This window comes from Cyprinodon tularosa, unplaced genomic scaffold (genome assembly GCF_016077235.1).
Source record: "Cyprinodon tularosa strain WSP-4 unplaced genomic scaffold, ASM1607723v1 ctg1227, whole genome shotgun sequence".
Classification (NCBI taxonomy): domain Eukaryota; kingdom Metazoa; phylum Chordata; class Actinopteri; order Cyprinodontiformes; family Cyprinodontidae; genus Cyprinodon; species Cyprinodon tularosa.
This window is the reverse complement of record NW_024038034.1, coordinates 15,972-34,111: the sequence shown is the minus strand read 5'-3', so window position 1 is coordinate 34,111 and position 18,140 is coordinate 15,972. Positions and strand designations below refer to the sequence as shown.

Genomic DNA, 18,140 nt, shown 5'->3' with positions numbered 1-18,140 from the left:
CAGAGAACTTCCTGGGATAACAGTGGAGCAGGAAAGTTGATCCCACTCTGCTCCTCTTTGCACAGCAGTGGGACTTATCAATGCTGTTCTCGTCATATTCATAAATGCCCAATATCTGCCTAAATCTTTATATATTAAAGTGAAGCTTTTTATAGGAGTGAGTCTTTCAATGTTTGATTCTGCAAAAATGTTAACTTAAACAAAAGTTTGATTATAGATTTGGCTGATTCAACCTTTCTGTAGAATAGAGCCACCTAACTGTTTGACAACTGTCAGATTTTTGTTTCTTTTTTAAATGTCATGAAAATGGTTTAATTTAGTTCCATCTTATTGATGTCATCTTCCTTGAACTGTGGTAATGCAGCATTTTTAGAATGGCTGTCTAATTCTCTCTGTTTTTTGTACATAGCACATCAGGTCCTCCTTAAACATAATCAAGAAGTGAGACAAATGGTATGACAGCTGGCCTCTACTTGCTTCTTAAAATGAATATCACATTAATACTCTCTCATCACTTTTGAATCACCAATTTAGATTGTCATTTGCTCTGAGTAGAGCCCTACACCTTGATTTAGTGATAGTAATGCTCCTATTGTTTTACATTTTAATTGTAGTTGATCCGTTAAACAGTTGTGTTGATCTTACCCGTTATGCTTTATTCTGTTTTAGATTAACAACGTATTTTATGGTGAATCACCATGTGACTTAATTTGTGTTATTTCAAATGTGTTTTTATATCTGTTGTAAATTTGTGATGTTTGATAGTTTCCACTTTTTTTTTTTTGTCTTACCTTCTGTAAAAAGCTATTGAATACATAATGATTGTTTATTAACTGGTACATTATACCAATTGCTTTACAAAAAAGAATAAAAATTTAACTTACACACATAAAGTACAACATCCCTGTATACTCAGTTAAACTAATGCCTTTGGCCTCCCTGATAGAGTTACCTATGTGAAAATGACACCAGCAGGTTTGATTACGTGATCTGTTCAGACAAAGAACCCAGTTCTCTAGTCTACTACTCTGGTCTTACCGGCATCTTTCTTCATCAAAGTGAGGCATCATCCCAATTCTAACTTCCAAGACTTCGGCACAATGCTTTTATGTGAATAGATTTTTAATCAGAAGCTTGATTGGCTGTTTGTCTTATCATGACTGTGAAGCATTTCTCAGTGGAGTACGACAGGGGGAATGAGCAAGGAACCTACTCCCCAGGTGATATTCTTTCTGGGAAAGTGACAGTGGTAACCAGCAAAGAGATCAAAGTGCAGAGTTTTTTGGTCAGAGCTAAAGGAAAAGCTAAAGTGACTTGGTATGAGCAGGAAGGACAAACCTTAGTGGCTTACTGCAACAAGAAGAAATACTTCTATTTTGAGCATATAATTCTTCAAGACAAAAACAAGGGAGATGGTAAGTTTATTTTGCCATTTGCTTTCTGAGATGAGTGTTATTCATTTTATTTTTTATAATTTTTCATGACTAATAAGTTGATAAACTTTCACCTAGTGTAAGATTATTCTCTGTTTTGAGGTTCAGAAATCATAGGCCCTGGGATAAAGATTTTTCCATTCAGCTTTGTGATTCCAAGCAGGTAGAGTTGTTCTCAGATATTTACTAACTAAAATATGATGATTGAGATAAAATACTTTGCCTTTGGGTTCTCCCTTTACAGAGACATGCCTTCATCTTATAAAGGTAAATGGGGTGAGATCACGTATAGTTTGAGAGCTCATTTGACTCAGTCAATTTGGTTGGTACACAAAACCAAGACTGAGTTTCCCTTTCTGACCAAGTCCGAGTTCCCCTTTGCCTCCAAATCAGAAATGATAATCATTGGGCTGAAGGTGAGAAATTATTTAGCTTAGCTTCATTTCTGTAGATGTCTAAAAGATTTAGATTTCTCTCTTGTGTTTATATGGTATGATAGGAGCAACAGCACGCAACCAGGATTTCATTTTGTGGCTCTGGGAAGGTTGCTATGAATGTTACCTCTGAAAAAATGGGCTTAAAGCAAGGTAAGTAGATTTAACACATACATTTTCATAAGTATCTACAAAGAGAAACAGTCCTGAACATGTACACAAAAATCCTGGAAAATACATACAAAGACAGAAAATATCTAAAACATGGAAGTATCTAGATAGTATTGTAGTGTAGTAGTGGTAATTACTGTTAAAAGTGTAGAGTGCTATTTGATGAAGGGATTTCTCCTTGCAAAGGTGTCATATATGAATTACATGATGTGAACACAACATACTGATGGCATTGGATAGAGACATACTTCTATTTTTTAATGACCAATAGGGCCATAATTAAAGGTATAGTGGAGGATTTTCACCCCAAAAATGCACATGCACAACTAATTAACCGCTCCCGAGAGGGAACGCCCATTAAAATCGTAGGAAAGCGGCTGTTCCAACGTTGCATTTCCGAATTCTCCCGAGTGGTGCCCGACCTTAAATGGGTCAATAAAAATGTGATTGATCGTTTATCAAGGGGGCGGGATTGCTGTGGAGGAAGGTTTGCAAGCATGCTTGATTGTAGCCGGTTTCTTGGAAGCATCTTGCTAACCAGTTAGCAACTTAGTGGTAGCAGGTTCCCAATGGGAAATTACATTGGGATCAAGTAGCATTAAATTGGTGACTTAGAAACGACACAGTCAAGGAACGCTTTGGACAGCAGAAACGTGCCGGAGGTCGTGGATGAGTCTCCTCTGTCATACATTTTTATTTAGAGGAGGAAAGCGCGGACAAAGATGTTATGGAAGAGGACGCCAGGGCGGCAGAAGCTTGGTTTGGTGTAGAAGGCTTACAGCCATACATGTTTGAACCATTGCCTCGCAATGCTGCCAGTTCTATTAATTCTACGCCTGCCAAAGACATATACGTCCATCCCCGTGAACACTGGGACGCAACTCAATGGTAAAGTAAATGATTCGTATTTCTTATTTCCGTTGCGTATATTAGCTGCGATATATGAATCAAGATGCTATGACCGAAAAAATTTCATTGACAAATGACAGTTGATATATGATTGACCGAAATTAAGTGTACAATCTCACGTATAACCAACTGGCCTGCATAAGATAACGGAAAAAAAACCCCATAGATTTTAAGACAGGATTTTCTTTTAGATAGAAATGTTCTAACTTTTGGGACAATATGGTCTGATAAAGATTACATTTATATACACGTTTAATCCAGAATGATTTAAAATTTAAATATGACTTCCCTACAACTTTAAGTGTGAGAGCATGCATGCGTCCATTTCTTCTCGTGCACGTGCTTAAAAGTTGCTGTTTGCATCGTTCATACAAGCTTACTTTCCAAAAGAAGAGTTGCAATTTTTTCCACTATGACAGGCTCACCACTGGTGACACATCACCAGAAGGATTGACAATTAGGAGGACCACCTATTTTAATGATACACCCGGAAAAAGAACATCCTCCGCTATACCTTTAAGAAAGAGATAAGAAACCAATAAACTGGTGTTGAATTCATTCTCATCACAAAATGTATTACAGAGGAGTCAAATGAATCATAATAAAGGTTTTCTATGAGCATTTGATCAATTTTAGAGAGCTGTAGAGAGAGCTTAATATGGAGGTACAGTTGTTCAATGAAATAAGTAATGCACCCAGAAATGTTAAGACTGTTACTGGGAACTATTGGTCTTGATTATAAAAATCATTCCAATAGTCTGTCCCTACACTGGATTTTTTTCTTCAGCATATTGAACAGATTTTTGCAAATAAATTTCTTTATGAGTGGATTACATGGTTTGTTTCTAACATCCGGTTGAATTTCAGGTAAATATCCTCATTAGTAAAACATTTATCTGAGTATTGCTCAGTGTTTCTGCAATGTCTGTTTTTCAAAATAAATTGGTTTGCATCTTCCTGACTGAAAAAAGGTGAGGCAATGGGAGTCTCTGTGGAAGTAATCAATGACTCGGCACGCTCTGTAACACCTAAGTTCTACCTTTGTGAGAAGCAGACCTTTGTGGCACAGTCAAAGAGGAAAACACAAACAAAGGACATCTTGTTCGGGATAGGAGACGCAGTTCCTGCCGAGAGCAGTCAGACTGTAACCAAAGTGTTGATTATCCCTCCATATCTTCCTGCTACCTTCTTCAACTGCAGCTTGATGAATCTTGAGTACAAAATCAAGGTACTGTAATTAGACTTGTTAGGCGATAAATATAGACAGCTGTACAAGTTCCTTTTTATTCTACCATTTTAATATCATTTTAATCTCATTTTAACACCATTTTAATTTCAGTATTTTTATAAATCAATAAAAGGCTTGATTCATAAATGTATTTATTTTACTAACTGAAGGTTTTTTAAGTGCTGGAATCATGAAAAGAGCTCAACAAACAGAGTGTGTGATGGGAAAGAGAGAGTAAATAGGAGGGGTTGAAAGCCTCACGGCTCATCGAGGGAAGAGTTTCATATTACACCACAACCTGTTCCATCATGCCATCTACTCCAACAGATTTGCATCTGAGCTCTCACAACACAATTGTTCATTAGGCAGAGAAAAAAGCATTGCATACATTACTGCCCATTGTCATATTAATAGGTCAATTTATCAAAGTATTATTAGAATGTTTGTAATTTTTTTTTATTCTTTCGCCAACAGGTCATCCTTAATGTCCCTTTGCGGAGAGACTCAGAAATTAAACTTCCTCTGATCATCCTGCAGAGTTCGCCAGCACCTCTTCCCCAAAAAACCAGGAGACCTATCTGTTTCAGGACACTTCCTGGTTAAAAGGACAGTTCTGAGAAAGGAAGATGGATATAATGGCATTAATGCAAGTCGGTGTTATTTTAAATTAATTGATAAAAGTAGCTACAGTGATCACTTTCAAAGTTGGGTCTATGTTAAAGTAACTTCTGATGGTGGTAAAACATTATACAGTATATACTACACATTTCCACTAGATGGCAGTGTCAGCAACTTTTGAGTAATGGCATATTTAATTATAAATAAAATGAAACAGGCCCTTTTTCACAGATATGCAACTGAAAAAGCAAGAAACAAAATGGCAACAGGTGGTTGCAAATAGACAAAGGACAACTAAGAACTGTTAATTCATAAGATAATCTATAAAATATTATCTTAATATAAAAATGTTATCTAATCACCTGAAATAGGGTGAAGAGATTTGATTTTAATGAGTACATGTGTCTGCTGAGACGACTATCAGTTATGCAGAACATCTGAGTACTCATAATTCTGACTGTGGTACTATTTTAATTTGTAAGCAAAGTTAACCTAACAAAAAAAGGCTTTTATCATTAAGCATATGAGGCAATGCAGATTATTATTTTAAAGGGTGACAGTATGAATTCTGTACAGAAAAAAAAGGCAAAATACCGAGGTTTAGATGTTAAATCTTTCATCTTGATCATCCTTGGCTAAGTATTCATATTACAACTGAGGAAAGAGTTCAACAAAGGAACATTGATGACTCTTACAGTATGTGTGCTTGCCAAACAGTGGTTTCTAATTGAAACCAGGCCCTTATTCCTAACAGACTCAGAGATTCTTCAGAGTTTTATGGTCGGGGTCGATCCAGGAAAAATTATGTCCCCTGAAAAGGACACTACCCTGGGAAGGACATGAGTCAGCTCAGACAAGGGTTTATGATTCATACCAAACTAACCGAACTTGAAGACGCTTTACTCACATGGATTATTGGGAGAAATATCTATATTGTACTTCAAACATTTGACAAAATACCACTTATTCGAAGTAATCGTTTGTGCGTCCACGCTTTTGACTTTTGTACTGCACATAGGCCCAAATGTGGCTTTATCTGCCTCATCTATCTTAATACAGGCGATGTGACACGGGGCAAGACAGATTCTTCTAATGCCAAGCAACACCTGCATGAGGATGTCTCTAGAAAACAACACGGGCTCAGAGTTGGCAGCGATTTTGGTCTTGACTGTGCTTGTAGCAAAGCCTGCCTGGTAACCATTCTGGCTCTGTGCAGGCTGTGCACGTTATGAGCCAGCCAGCTCCTTTAACACACACACACACCAACACACACACTACACAACACCATACCACAGCCCTCTCTACTTTTGGAGAGCCGAGCATGGAGGTGTGGCCTCTGGTACCTCCCATTGCCGTAGCCAGAGTCAGCGCCATGACAACCATGTGGGCCTGCCGGCGACTCCCTGTCTTCATCGGCCACGGTTGCCATGGTAACCCCCCACGGGGGCGACCGCAGATCAGCGGGATGGGCGTCCAGTTGACTAACCCTCTCCCAGCTGAGGAACGGTTGAGAGGGAGTGCAAGGTAGTGGAGTGAAGGGGAAGGGAGGGGAGGATGTGTGTGTCTCTGTGATGTGTGTGTGAGGGATGGCACAGCAGAGCCTGAGGAGGGAGAGTGATAAAGAGATAGAAAGCTTAAGAAGGACAGAGACCTCAGACAGAAGCAGGCTGGAGACGAGGACTCTGCCTTGCAGAAGTGGCCCATCTCTGCCTACATACAGAATTAGAAGCCCACAGCAGAATAAACTCATTAGAAAAATATTTGCCTGTGTCTAAAAATTTTAACTAAACTCTCTTGAGGTCTACAGCCTGACTGAGCAGTGCTGATTCAACCAATGCTTGTGTACAAGGTTAAATTATGTCACTACTCTGCTTTCTCCAGCCTATTTATCACAGCATACTCATCTAAGTCTTTATTCATTTTTCTCAGTTTTGTCAGTGAAAAGGACCACAACTTTGGATTTGTTGTAAACGGACCACAGATGGCTGCTGTTGGAGGGAGAAAGTTCATCTTAGTCGATTGGCTGGAATGACTGAGGGGTTTTTTCTACTCTAATTGCTCCAAGCTGTGTCCCCTTTAAAGTCCCAACCAAAATTTTTGTTCAGAATATTCATCAAAGATTTAAATGTCAAAAACCCTCAGATTCCTCATTGATGTCTTTTTTTTTTTATATACCAAAACAATAAAAACAGAATAGAGTTCAGTTAAGTTCATCATAATGAAGCCTTTATTTTTGGAAAAAAACAGAAAGATAAACTTTCCATCGTAAACATTTTGTGATCTATTGTGAGTGCAGAAACATTTGACTTCTTGTTTTTTTTTTTTTGTATATAAAATGTTTACAATAATTAAATGTATAAAAAGTGATACAAGGCAATTTTGTCAGTGTTACAGAAGGCAAGATGCCAAAACATTCAACTATTCAAAATAATCTACAGCTTTTTAATTATTTTTTTATATTATTCGTGCAATTATACCTCTAATCTAAAACTAGCTCTACATAAAGTGTAAATATACTGTGCACTTGTAGTGGTAACCTTTGGAATATTTTTTGTAGTGTTTAAAAAACATTGACAGGAGTTATTTGATTACAGAAATTATGTATATATATATATATATATATATATATATATATATATATATATATATATATATATATATATATATATATATATAAAAGAGTTCAGATTTACTTATGAAACTCAGAGAAGCAGCCACCCCTACACAGGTGGACGTTGCATATCTTGCACCCGAAAACACTTTCGTGTCGCAGTCCCTTGTTTGTGCAGTTCCTGCATCGACGGGAGCGCTCTGACATGCGCTCCAGTCGATGTCCATACTCTATGGGGGAGTCTGCATGCCTCTTACGTGCTGCTCGCTCCATGCCCCTCGCCCCCTGGTAGTCTCCAATCAGCTGCTGCGCCAGCCGCACGCGGAAGTGACGCTGTGTGAACTGCTTCCCATTGAATCCAGCCGGAGGCGCGCCACCTCGGCTTTCCCTAAGTATTATGTAGGCGTTGACGATACACAGGTTGACATAGAACCACAGGAAGTAGCGCCACCACTTCTTGCACGGCCTGCCTACCTGGTAGCACTCCCTCAATTGATCACACAGGTCCACCCCCCTCATGTTTTCCTGGTACAGCAGCAGTGGCAGAGGTCGTGGTACACCGAACGAGAAGCTAGAGCCGTCCAGGCTGTCGCTCTCCCCCTCCCCATCTGTGTCTGGGTGCTGACGGCTCGGACTGATCCCCACAATCCCAGGTGTGGAGTTGGTGGAGAGGCAGCTAACCATTTTGACATCCCGGGTCACTGTAGCAACTAGGTTACCATGCTGGCACTGGTAGAACTCCCCCTGGCAGAGCTTTCCCACATTGCGAGGACGGAGGACTTCTGGGTAACCTTTTCGCCCGGCATGAGTGGGCCCACAGGCGTACAGTCCATCCCTCAGCAGTCTCTGGAGGAGGGGCACAGAGGTGAAGAAGCTGTCCATGAACAGATGGTGGTACTGACCCTCCAGGCCTCGCACTAAAGAGCTCACCACCCTGTAACCCAAAGCGGCTGCTGCCTCATCATCACTGGGCTTACCTACATAGATCTTGGTCCTGTGGCAGTAGCCTGAGCGGGAGTCACAGAGCATCCACACAGTCAGCCCTTTCCGCAGGGGCTTAGAGGACATATACTGGGTAGGAGAGAAGCGCCTCTTAGTGGCAATGGCGCACTTATCTATGGTCAAACAGCGGTTGGGCGTGTAGGCATCCCACATAGTGTTCTCCACCATATCCAGGAGAGGCCTGATTTTAAAGAGGCCGTCATATCCCCGCTCCCCGCGCACAGGCTCAGACTCCCGGTCACATAGCTGAAGATACTGGGTGAGTTTCTCAAAGCGTCTGGCTGTCATTGTTTTTTTAAAGCCTGCATTCCCAATAAAAATGTCACTGGCCCAGTACATGCCCGTGTCTGGAAGCTGATTAATGCCCATCAGAATGTTCAGCCCCACATAAGCTTTCATCTCTCTAACATCAGTGGGGTGCCAGTGGGGGTCCGATTTCCCAACCCTTCTCTGCCGATAGAGGGCGTAATTGTTTGTTTGTTCTACCATGTGTTCAAAAAGAGAATCTGGGAAGAGTATCCGGAAATAGTCACGGGTGTCAGCTTCATCCCCGAGTGGGTGCTGAGGGCCACTGGCGGCAGAGAACGGTTCGATGGAGATCATCTGGTCCGGTTCGCCCCAGAAGTCTGGAGATGCGCAATCTTCTTCCAGATCCTCCTCAAAGCCGAAAAAGCTCCTGCGCTCCTCCTCCTCCTCCAGATCGGAGAAATCAATATCCGAATCGTTTGAGTTGGTGTCGGAGCAGTTAGTTGAGGTGGAATAATAGCAGTCCTCCGCGTAGTCCTCGTCGTCGTGCTTGATCCCGTTGCTGCCGGTGACCAGAATAATGTTGCAGCCTCCTCCGGCGATCAGGCTGGCCGCGTCCGCAGCCTCCGCCGCGGCTGCAGAGCTCGTCACTCCATTCTCCCCCTCGCCGTCCTCCGCCGCCCCCCGCGTCTCCTCGTCTTCCTCCTCGTCCGAGTCCGGCTTTCTGTTCGGGATTTCGAACCACTTTACATCGGCGGAAAGATTAAGCGGGGCGTCTTGGTTGTCGCACTCCGTGCTACTTTCTGCGTCCGCGCTAGTTTCCAAAATAGTAAAAAGCTCTCTCCCTTTTCTTGCCGTCGCCATGTCGGGGTATTAAAGTGCCCCTGCATGAGTCTTTTTTTATGTATGTGGGTTTTTTTTTCCAGCGTGAAAAAAAATGAATAATCTCACCGACAGCTCGCCCGAAATGAACCGATGTTGTTTAAAAACTTGCAGTTTTGGGACCTATGCGGCGCCTGTGCGCTCGGTTCTCATTGTTTCCGCTCCTGGGTTTTTCTGGGCTTTGTAGCGCAGTGTGGCCGCAGACGTCAGAAGCTGCATGCATGTCCTGCTTTGTAGGGCGTTTTGCGACTGCAGCTGGTGGGGTTGCTAGTTCGTTAGGCTGGCAGATGGCCGCTCGCTGTTTTAATGCCCGCTGGCATTCACCGCCGTCAATAAGCCGGATACCAAAATCCTACAGAAAGCATTGTTTATAACACAAATAACCACAAAACTAAATATATACATAGCTCCAATTCAAGTGATTAAAAACTTTACAGCTGTGCAAATGTGACAGAATGACTTGATTTTGATCCCATCATTGAAATGTACTGCATCATTTTATTAGCATATTAAAAGTGCACATGTAATAAAAGTGCTGCAGGTTCAGCTGAGTCACAAACACATCTGACTTATTCTTTTACTTAAAATACTCCTCTCTGAACTGAGGCAGGGAGCCCATGTTCATTCATAAACATGCATCCTCCCTCTGACAGGTTTTCACATGAATCTGAAGCCCTATAGGCTATTGTAGAATTAGGGACCTCCCTCTAATTTATGAATGTGAGAAGAATTGGGTTTAACTTCAGGACTGAAGATCAGCCCTGCACTTGTTGACTGCATTAATAGATATATCAGTTATAGATCAGCAACAGTATGATTCAGAATCAGATCAGTGAATCCTACTGTGTTATATAGCAAATTAATAAGTAAAGTTCTTAAAACGTTATTAATATACATTTATTGCTCTGTGATAACTACAGCCCCAAAATAACCATATGAAACAGTTTTTACAAGCAGTTGTTGTGCAGATTTATCTCCCCTTTGTCACTTTGCTAGTTTTATAGTGACACCAATATAGCTTGCAAGATATCCAGGGCTGAATCTAGCAGGACTTGGGGCCATGGGCCAAAGACAGTTTTGGTCCCTACCAATTAGACTGATAATTGGATATAAATAAACATCAAATGCAAGTTTCAAAAACACTTTCAACATTAAAAAATAACTATCTGAAAATGTATCTATGCATTTGTCTTTGCAAAATCATTTTATTAGCATAATTTTTGGAAGTAATAATAAATAATAATAATTGAACTATTTTAATCTCACAATGGAGAAATTAACCTCTGCATTTGACCCATCCCCTTGGGGAGCTGTGGGTTGCCATTGTGTGCCGTCCGGGGAGCAGTGTGAAGTTAAGGGTTTTGTTCATAGACCCAGACACTGTGTATGCCCAGATGACTCAAAGCACTGCTCTAACCACTAGGCCAACACTCCCCTCATAGACATCCATTCATCCATTTTCTGACATGATTAATCCCAATCACCAGCTGTCAATGGGCAACACAGAGACAAACAGGACTAACAACCATTCACACACACACTGACACCTAAGGGGACTTTAGAGAAGCCAATTAACCTAACAGTCATGTTTTTGGACTGTGGGAGGAAGCCGGAGTACCCAGGGAGAACCCACGCATGCTCAGGGAGAACATGCAAACTCCATGCAAACTATGAGCATTCCACTAATAGACCTATATAATCATACATATTTTTTTCTTTTGCAGCTTTTTAGTTCCATTTTGTACCAACTTTTTGTCATTCTCTTCCTATATACGTCAATTTATTACATTTTTTTCCACATGCATTTAGCAGTTTTATATCAGTTTATTGTTGACTGAAGTTAGGTCATTAAATGCATTATAGAGATTAAGAATAAAAAAATACTCATAGCAACATATAATGATTTTGTGTTGTGTATATTTGACTAAAAACCAGCACAACAACAGATTTGAATCTCTTTGGGTTCCAAGCCTTTTTTCAAATGACCCTGGGATATGGCATTTTATTTTAAGTTATATCATATACATTTTTTAAGGAATTTGATATGTAGTCACTATAAAAGCAGAATAACTTGAGTCAGATCTCAGCATCAGATGCCTCTATTTCATACCACATAATGCTATACTAATCAAACAGCACCCCCATACTCCCACCCCCCATCCGAAATGTTTTTTTCTATACAGAAAAAAAAGACCCTGAAATTAAGACATAAGCCCCATTTACACTACCCTTGAAAAACCGATCCAGGCCCAGACCGGTCCGAGCTTGGATCGGTAACCAGGCCAAGCTCAGTTTTGACGACCGTTCACACGTCACACTTATCTCGGTTATCTCGACTCCTCGCCTCCTCGCCTCCTAGTGACGATGTGCGGTATTACTGCTAGGATTGAAGGAGGGACTCAAGCAGCTGGTGGCGGTAATGCACCAAACGCTGTTTGTCAACCGCCGTAAAACCCAAGAAGAAGAAGACGAAGGAGGAGGGAATCAAGCAAATCAAAATGGCGGCGCCCGTCACATTCAGAAAGTTAGGCTTGATTATTATTGCTGTACTTCCGTGTTTGCGGTGGGTCAGGCGAAGACGGCAACCTTGCGCGGATGTTCTTGAATGGAGTGTGAATCGGCATGTTCAGCCAGTCGCGATGACGCGTTCTGCTCATGCGCTCTTGTTATCAGAGAACCGAGCCAGGAAAAAACCGAGCCGAACCCACCTCGGGAACTGGTCTGCAGTTAGCGCGGTCCGGTTATGTCTATCTCGGTTCAGTTCAGGTTGTTTCCGTTCACACACGACAAGTTATCTCAGTTACTGAGCTCGGACCGGTCTCGGCTCAGTTTTTTAAGGGTAGTGTAAACGGGGTAATACTAAGGTAGTAGCAAGGGCCACAGATGAAGCTCTTTAGGTCCCCAATATTAACAAGGGTCACAACAATGCTTAAAAAAGTGATTTAGGGATATTTATTTTTTGTTGTGCTTCTGAGATGAATAGTAATATGTCGAGTAAAACTGTGATGGCTACGGTCTAAAATGGTACATGTAAGTATAGGGGTACTCATTCTGTTAAAGCAGCTTTAAGTAAAATTTTTAACTTCATACACCCTCTTCTACAGTAAGTGCCTGTGATGGTAATCTAGGTATTTATGAGATAATTGAGAGGTCTGTCATCTCAACCACTGTCTCTGGCTGGAAAACCAAACATGTGATTTTTATGCCACTGTCCCAGTGGCAGTCTCATGGCTCTGTTCTTTTTTTTTTACTCTAAGATAAACAGCTTTTTGGCAGCCCTATGTAAGGCCATCAATAGCCACAAACCTATGAATGCACTTCTCCTAGATTGCTATAGAACATTTGGGGATTTTGGAGGTTTGAGATTGCAGAGCCAGCAGAAAAAAGAAGGAAGGAAAACTTTGTCCCAATAGGAAAGGAAAAAAAAGTGAATTTCATTGGGACAGGGAGGCATTTACTCCATAGAGGGACTGCAAACAAAAACAAGGATGCAAAACTGATACGGACCAAGCAATGCTGTAAATGGTTACTGTGATAATCCCTTTTGGTGTTACCATTGTAAATTTAGTGATTATTTTTTTTAGTGTGGCCATATAAAACATAAAATAGGCTGAATTAACCGATAAGAGCAATTAAAAATAAGTTTAACTGAACTGTGTCATGATCGGTTTAACGAATCTCACCCACATGCAGAGAAAACACTTAGAGAGCACGGTAAAAGTTTAACAGGTTTATTGAGGGAGTCAAACAGGAGTTGGATCTGGGACTCAGTGAGCTGGTGACCTGGAACTGGAAGTGAGGGAAGTTCAGTGGTCAGTTCAGGGACCGTGGGAATCTTGGAAGCACTTTGATTATGCTAGAATGGGACTCACGTTTGAGGAGGGCCTTGTTAGTCCTTGGACCCAGTCTGTGTGGTAAATCCAGAGAATAGCGCACACGTTGGAGGCTGAACAGGTTGACAAGCATTGGACCCGGAGGAGTAATGGAGCGGACTCTCACTCGGATTTCCGATGGGTACGTGAACGGAACATGTGGAGGTTTCCGGGGGGAGAAGGTCCAGGTATCCAGTAACACAGGAAAGCTTCCTGCCGGGGAGCAAAGATAAAAACTCGTTAGACTCAGAGAAACAAAGCTAGGTTAGACTCAGCTAAACTCAGCTTGGCTAGAGTACCCAAAACTGGCAAACACTGGCGTCGAGGTAGTGACAGTCCACTGCTCAAATACTCCTACAGGTAATGATCCAATGAGCCGCAGGTGTGCAGGGAGGGACAGCGACGACAGGGCATCTCCTGTTGTTGGAAAAAGAAAACACACAAACAGCCCACACAAACTGGATTCCTAACAAAAGGTAGACTAATGCGCTCAGATCAAACAAGTTATGGCTGTCCAAAACGCTCAAGCGCCCAAAACGGGTCAAGATGTTTTAATATATTTTTTTCGGCTCTTGTTGTTGAGCTTCACTGTTCTGTGGTTGCAATCAATAGAGTGTCTTGGTTCATATGCTTTCATGCGTTGTTTCAACATGTTTTTGAGCTAAAAAGTACACAACCCCATACCAGTGGGCAAAGGTGTAGGGAGTCCAAAAGGCAAGGCAACTTGTTTAGGTAGTGCAATAAATTACAAAACAATTTAAAATGCTTTGCATGAATTAAACAATAAAATAGAAAGGAAATATAAGGAGAAAAAACCAGTAAAGATAAAAACATGATAAAAGCAGGTAGTAAAACAAATAAAACAGTTGGACCACAAACGTATGCTAATCATACCTCAGTTAACATTTACACCTGGAAAGTCAAAGGCAGTTCTAAACAAATGGGTTTTTAACTTTGACTTAAAAAAACTCAGGCTTTCTGCACTTTTACAGTCTACTAGGAGTTTGTTCCAGATAAGTGGAGCATAGGAACTAAATGCTGCTTCTTTATGTTTGGTTCCTTGTCTGGGTATACAGGGTAGGCTGGAACTTCAACAAGACCTAGGAACTTTAGAGCTGATGTGCTCTACATTCTTAGTTCTAGTAAGAACACTTTTGGATCGGGTCCAGCTGTCTTGCTTGATGTGTGTCTTAATGTTCAGGTGTGAGTCCATCATGACACCAAGATTTAATCCATAATTAATGGTCTCTAGCTGTTGTAGCTGTGAGCTAACTCTGGATCTCTCCTCCTTTGGTCCAAAGATAATTATCTCAGTTTTGTTTTTATTCAACAGGAGAAAATTATGGTGCATCCATGTATTAATCTGTTCTCTGTATCTAGCCATTGATGATGGGTTCATAGTCACCTCATGACGTGATATTAAGCTGTGTGTCATCTGCATAGTTATGGTAGCTGATCTTGTTTGCTATAACCTGAGCTAAGGGGAGCATATAGATGATGAATAGAGGGGCCCCAGAATGGAATCTTGAGGAACCCCACATGTGTTTTTTTTTTTCAGTTAAAAGTTCCCTACTGACACATAAAAGTCCCTGTTCTTCAAGTAGGATTTCAACCACTCAGGTGCTGTACCAGAAAGGCTGACCCAGTTTTGATGATGATGATGAACCTTATTGTCCCGAAAGAAATTTGTCTTGGGTACAGACTCTGGTTACTACTTAGTCCAAACAATTTGTCACACTACATCCACACATAAAAACACCACTGTGGAAATTCCAGTATAAGACAAATAAACATCAAAGAAACATGCTAATGTAATGAAATGACATTCACAATAAAAACAAAATAAATAAATAATGTATTAAGACCCTTCTAAAGAAATAAAGAATATGTAATTCCAGAGGCTCTAATAAAATAAAGTGATCAACAGTGTCAAACGATGAAAGTGTGAAAACTCTCTGAAGGCTTTCTGGGATTTCCTGAAGCCATCTGTAGCGCCTGAAAGTGAATATACATTTTTTTAGATCTGTGGTTAAAAGCAGCAGAATATAAAATTAAATATTTTTCACTGACAGGTTTTAACATTTTTTGGTAATGTAGGTATTTATTATTATTATATATTATTCTCCACAATTCAGTAATAAAATGCTTTAGTGGATTAATAATGATCTGAAAACTCTCTTTTTATAATTTCCTTGTACATTAAACATCCATTCTTCTAGTTTAACCCCTTTATATATATATAATTTTTTTCATATGCTGACAGCTCTGCAGAAGTGATTATGCCTTGTATGCAGTATCTGTCACTCAGAAAACGCTGGATCAGCTTTTATAATTGGTTGACGCTTTGCATTAACCTGCAAGAGTTTAAATTTCAAAACTTGAGCGTCTGACATTGAGATGCCCCAATGCTGGAAAGCCAGGGTGAGCTGCTCCCAACACGACCCAGAATCAATGTTGGTTGACGCCTTCCACCATAGACTTTGTATGTAAATCATATGCTTTGACATCCAGAACACTTTTGGTGCGAAAGCACCATTACCTTTCACTGACTTGTAAAAATGTAACAATTTCTTGAACAAAAAGACTTCTACTCTTACCCAAATAATAGTATTGATACTCATTGTCAAATCTTACTCAACTACAAGTAAATTAACTTGGTCAAACATCTACTCTAGTTAAAGTATTGAAGTACTCACTTTTGATAATACAGGGCTCGATGTTAACCATTGCCTGATCTCCCGTGGGCAAGTAGTTTTTATTGTTGGGAGAGTACAAATTTCATTGCATTTGCCTGCCGGGCAAGTGCAATGATGACAAAAAAAAATTATTTATCACTCAAAATTACTTTAAAATCACCGACATTCGCTGAAAACGACCCAGAAGCGTTGCCGGCGCCATTTTTGTTGTTTTACTACACATTCTCGCTTGATTTGCAAAAGCCAGGTGATTTTCCACCAGATGGCGTGATTCTTTTCCACCTAGCAGTAATTTTGATGAAGTTACCAAAATGACCAACGGCTGCATTTATTTTGTCAGGGAAAACTAATCCTGAGTCAGTTAAAAGTCAGGGAATTCTGAAATTATGTAAGACTGTACATGACTGTATAAAATAACTATGTATAATGATTCTCTAGAAAAGTCACATTATATTATTAGTATTATCTTGTATAAACATACCGTGACTCTAAAATAAAAGTTTTTCATTTGTGACACTGACTTCTGTCTTGTGATTTATCTTATGTTTTTTACCTGTCAAGTTTTTTTTTTATATTTTTAACATTACAATTTATATTTTTCCAAGCACACAACAGTTTAAAGCAAAGTTTAGTTTGAAAAGAATGTGCAGGAAAGATTGAAAAGCATGTTAACACGGTAATGTTGGCTTGAGTTCATTATCTGACGCATGCATATACACACCAGGAACCTGCAAACTTAAAAAATACTGAATAACAAAAAAACATTTAAAAAACAAACATGTTTCATTGATAAATATACAAAAACGAATAGTAGGAACTATATTTATCAAACATTATACTGGGCAAGTAAAAATTGTTTCTGGGCAAATGAAATGTGAAAGTCACTTGCCCAAAGGGCAGGTGGTAAAAATCCTTAATGTCAACCCCTGTAATACTATTCAAAAATACAAATGAAATTGTCTAATATCAGTATATTTCTGTCTAATTTTTTTCTAATTATTTTAAAGAACCTTGTAACTTTTAGAAACCACCTGATGTATTGGTGCATAGAGCTGATCAATCTGCTACATATTCTAAACCACCTGTAAAGAACTGTAAAATCCACAAAAAACAAGGACAGCTATTTGAATATTGTTTCTTATTTAAAGGCAAACCAAAAAGAAAACAGGAGTCTTTATTCTCCTCGCACTTTCACTATTGACAGAGTTTTAAGGTTGAATCTATTACCACAAAGAGACCTTTACTCTGATTTAAGAATTCATCCGACTGAGCAAGTTGGCCAAATGGCAACAACTAACGCCTTAATGAGATTTATAAACTACAACTAATATTTCCCCTGAGTTTCTCGCATTTATGGGATGTCATGCAAACCTCTGGTGTCCAAATTGACATCCAAATTCAGTCCTAATGGCTGGTATCACGCATGTTGAAATTGCATTTCAAGAAAGAAAAACAGCAACAGTGTTTTACAAAGCTAATCTGACCCAAAAGGAATTAGCATTTAGGAGCCTTCTTGAAATGTAGTGGAGTGAAAGTTATAAGTAACCCCCCCCCCCCCCCCCCCCCCCCCCCCGAAAAAAAACAACAACAAAAAAATTACTCATGTAAAGTAAAGATAATCAAAAAGTACTTAAGTGAATATACTTTGTTTATTTCCAATACTGGCTGAGCTGGACTTTTAGAACAGGGGTGGCTAAGGGATGCAAGGCATTATTTGGGGGTGCCTGTATATAAAGGGCTCAGTTAGACTACAAACAAGAATCATTTTCTGCAAAAATAAATTTTGATTGAATTAAAGCTATTTATTTTTCAAAATGTGTATAATGATGTACTGCACAATGTATTATAAATACAGCAAAAATAGAAATAAACAAATACTCAATGGACCTGTCAAAACAGGGCAGGACAAGTAGCGGTGCACATTTAAATGTGTTCCAAAAGAATAATAATAATAGAACAACAAAAGAAAAAAATAAAGCCCTATAAAACTGACTATAGTTGACCACTGCCCAGCGATATGACAACACCAAGTTCACAA

At 39.9% G+C, this 18,140-nt stretch overlaps 1 protein-coding gene across 2 annotated transcripts; it reads left to right on the top strand.

Moving 5' to 3' along the window:
- Positions 1–793: 793 nt before the first annotated feature.
- On the top strand, positions 794–4,986 carry LOC119777351 (arrestin domain-containing protein 3-like). 2 transcript variants are annotated; one of them, XM_038276200.1, is made up of 6 exons: positions 794–1,415; positions 1,542–1,596; positions 1,678–1,849; positions 1,933–2,020; positions 3,919–4,175; positions 4,650–4,986. In XM_038276200.1, exons 1-6 carry the CDS (start codon positions 1,157–1,159, stop codon positions 4,776–4,778), a joined length of 960 nt encoding a protein of 319 aa, XP_038132128.1. In that variant the 5' UTR covers positions 794–1,156; the 3' UTR covers positions 4,779–4,986. The 2 variants fall into 2 exon arrangements, with proteins under 2 accessions (XP_038132128.1, XP_038132126.1); XM_038276198.1 differs by having other exon boundaries at positions 795–1,415; positions 1,536–1,596.
- The last annotated feature ends 13,154 nt before the right edge of the window (positions 4,987–18,140 follow it).

Excerpts from the sequence above, each read along its gene's own strand:
- LOC119777351 (XM_038276198.1), top strand. The coding sequence starts at position 1,157 with ATGACTGTGAAGCATTTCTCAGTGGAGTACGACAGGGGGAATGAGCAA. Across the intron at positions 1,850-1,932 it reads TGATAATCATTGGGCTGAAG|GAGCAACAGCACGCAACCAG; the intron begins GTGAGAAATTAT and ends ATGGTATGATAG. Across the intron at positions 4,176-4,649 it reads ATCTTGAGTACAAAATCAAG|GTCATCCTTAATGTCCCTTT; the intron begins GTACTGTAATTA and ends TTTCGCCAACAG.